This window comes from Curcuma longa, chromosome 20, assembly GCF_044706935.1.
Source record: "Curcuma longa cultivar G26 ecotype Majalengka, Jawa Barat chromosome 20, ITB_CL_G26_1.1, whole genome shotgun sequence".
NCBI lineage: Eukaryota > Viridiplantae > Streptophyta > Magnoliopsida > Zingiberales > Zingiberaceae > Curcuma > Curcuma longa.
In genome coordinates this window covers 12,685,006-12,688,483 of record NC_133880.1, presented here as the reverse complement: position 1 = coordinate 12,688,483, position 3,478 = coordinate 12,685,006, and the positions used below count along the sequence as shown (strand labels likewise).

The following is a 3,478-nucleotide window of genomic DNA, read 5'->3' as shown; positions in this document are numbered from 1 at the left end:
GATTAGAACTTAAGACAGCCTTACGAAACATCCGGCTCTAACTATGACAACTAAATTGACCATCTCGTTGCCACCCTCAAGTAATGTCAAATCAATCCACAGATTAAAGGAATCTTTACACCTAACCTTTAATTTTTTTTTTTACCCAAACTTAAGTATCTTACCAAATTATTTTGAGGCAACTATTTAGAATAACTTCAAGTGCCATGAGGATCAACTTCCACTGAAAGGAACAGCTTCCGAGAGTTGGGATTTATAAAATGCCAACATGTGATATTTTATACATGTACCAGTACCTTAATTCTCTTCCTGTTCTTGACAAGTAAGCGAAGAAAAGGCGATGAATAGCCATCCTCCATTCAGTAGTAAACAAATTCGAAGAAAATCCCCATTCCTCCTCTTTCCACTCCTAGTAAATAAGGCGGAAGCATTATGTTTAATTATAAAAAATACTGAAAGACGGCTGAAGAGTCGCATGTTCCATGGGTTCATATTTAATAAATTTGGGCCCATTGCCCAAAAGGAGAGACCGTTACAATCAGGAAATCAACGAGCTAAATTGTTATTTTTTTACCTAAATTAATAAAATGATATATCTTCACTCCTTCGACTATCACCCCCACCAACTGCGATCATGTCATCGCAAACCCTCACTCCTTCCTCCTCTATAAATCTGAACCATCCTCCACGCTTGCTTCGCAGCCATCTCACCCTTCCTCCGATTCCCTTCCGGCGGCTTCTTCATCCTTCCCCTCTATTTCTCCACCACCGCTCCCTTCTTTCCGTCGGCGCTAGCACCGGCGCCATGGAACCCGTCGGTGACTGGGGCCTCTCACCGCTCTCCAACGTCGACCCCGAGATCTACGAGCTCATCGAGCACGAGAAGCGCCGTCAGTCCCATGGCATCGAGCTCATCGCCTCCGAAAATTTCACCTCCTTCGCCGTCATCGAGGCCCTTGGTAGCGCCCTCACCAATAAGTACTCCGAGGGCATGCCCGGAAACCGCTACTACGGAGGGAACGAGCACATCGACGCCATCGAGAATCTTTGCCGCTCCCGCGCCATCGCTGCCTACCGCCTCGATCCCTCCAAGTGGGGCGTCAACGTCCAGCCCTACTCCGGTAGCCCTGCCAATTTCGCCGCCTACACTGCTCTGCTCAACCCCCACGATCGCATTATGGGCCTCGATCTCCCTTCCGGTGGGCACCTCACCCACGGCTACTATACCTCCGGGGGTAAGAAGATTTCTGCCACCTCCATTTATTTCGAGAGTCTCCCTTACAAGGTCAGCCCCACGACCGGATATATCGACTACGATAAGCTTGAGGAGAAAGCCCTTGACTTCCGCCCCAAGCTCATTATCTGCGGTGGAAGTGCCTACCCAAGAGATTGGGACTACGGTAGATTCAGATCCATTGCTGACAAATGCGGGGCCTTGTTGCTCTGTGATATGGCTCATATCAGTGGCCTTGTCGCTGCTCAGGTAAATGGTTATAGTTTTAATCCTCGAACCTAGTTATTTTAACGACTGTGTTGTCCCAGAATCAGTATTTTTAAATCAGTATCAAATGTTTGTCTTGATTTGGTTTGAAAGGCTAGATTTGATACATTGCTTGCGCTTGTGATAATAGACCTGCAAGCTCGATTCCATTCATTCTATTGGATGTATACATATTTAAAGTATCAACTATTAGATCTGATTCGGATTCATTCACAATCCTTTTTCTTCTCCAAAAGAAACAACACTAATTATTCTTTTGGTTTCTGCTTGATAACAAACTAAGATTAGTGTGTCCCATTTCTCATTTTCTTGATGCCTGCATACACTGATTAGGAATGCTTTGACTTTAGTAGCAAAGCTTGGTCTTATGAGTACCCTCTAATTAGGATGACTATTCCCTGTGATGTAGGAAGCCGCAAACCCTTTCGACTTTTGTGATGTTGTAACCACCACCACACACAAGAGTCTTAGAGGACCTCGGTCTGGTATGATCTTCTTCAAGAAAGGCCCAAAGCCTCCAAAGAAGGGACAACCGGAAGATGCTGTTTATGATTTTGAAGACAAAATCAACTTTGCAGTGTTTCCAGCTCTCCAAGGTGGCCCTCACAATCATCAAATTGCTGCTTTGGCTGTGGCCTTGAAGCAAGCAATGACACCTGGTTTCAAGGCCTATGCCAAGCAGGTTAGGGCCAATGCTGTTGCTCTTGGGAATTATCTGATGAGCAAGGGCTACAAGCTTGTCACTGATGGCACTGAGAATCATCTTGTTCTATGGGACCTTCGACCTCTTGGCTTGACTGGTACAACCAATTCCATTTTTTTTCAGACAGCCTTCTCTTGCTCATTTCTAGTCAAGTTCACTTTTCCCTTTGAAAATTGCAGGGAACAAGGTTGAGAAACTTTGTGATCTTTGCAACATTACTGTCAACAAGAATGCAGTTTTTGGTGACAGTAGTGCATTAGCTCCTGGTGGTGTTCGTATTGGTAAGAAACATTTTCTCTACAGCATAATTTAATTGCTTCTGGTTTGAATCCATGGGTACGATCATTGACTTTTGAAATATTCAAACTTCCTCTGTTCATTATTTGATGAAAACTTTGCTATATCAGTTACTTCTTTTTGCATTATTCTCCGAGCAACTCAACCATAGTTATGACGCCAACATCCACTGCTGTCACACAAGTAATTCCTTGGTTTTATTTCTCAGGAACTCCAGCGATGACATCACGGGGTCTGATTGAGAAGGACTTTGAGCAGATTGCAGAGTTCCTTCACCAGGCTGTCACCCTTTGCTTGAGCATTCAGAAGGAACATGGAAAGCTGCTGAAAGATTTCAACAAAGGCCTGGTGAACAACAAAGACATAGAGGAGCTGAAAGCGGCCGTTGAGAAGTTTGCTGCATCATTCGACATGCCCGGCTTTCGAATGACCACAATGAAATACAAGGACTAGGACGTCAATTTTCGAAGTGTTTTCCTTTTTTTATTTTTATTTTTTTTATTTCGACAAATTTCCAGTTATGTTTATTTTCCTTCTCATTCTACATGCACTTGGACACTGTTTTTATACGAAAATTGCCAAGTGAACGCTTTAAGAAATCTAAATCGGAAAATGAGATCGCTTCTAATTCTTATGGTGATTCAAGATTAATTAGCGTGACCACCGACATAATGAAATGGATTCTCACACCTTAACCATTTTTCTCTTCGTATCATCTTTCTAAATATAAAAAGGTAACCACCTTAATCTAAACCCTAAATTTACAACACTACCACCATACTTGGCACACGACACTTTCTTCTACAAGATGAGCAGAATCCAACTCCACCGTCATCGACACCTCCTGACAACATCAACAAATCGGCAATATAAAATCACCATTGATCAGTTCATATTGATGATCAAGGTATTTTGACCATAAGAAAGATCATCGAGATGTTTTGACCAAACATTTTGATGATTAATATAAAAGTAGC

The 3,478-nt window shown here is 42.9% G+C and overlaps 1 protein-coding gene across 1 annotated transcript; it reads left to right on the top strand.

Moving 5' to 3' along the window:
• Positions 1 to 634: 634 nt before the first annotated feature.
• On the top strand, positions 635 to 3,129 carry LOC141813170 (serine hydroxymethyltransferase 4-like). Its single transcript, XM_074701087.1, has 4 exons — positions 635 to 1,483; positions 1,911 to 2,301; positions 2,384 to 2,485; positions 2,710 to 3,129. Exons 1-4 carry the CDS (start codon positions 635 to 637, stop codon positions 2,952 to 2,954), a joined length of 1,587 nt encoding a protein of 528 aa, XP_074557188.1. The 3' UTR covers positions 2,955 to 3,129.
• The last annotated feature ends 349 nt before the right edge of the window (positions 3,130 to 3,478 follow it).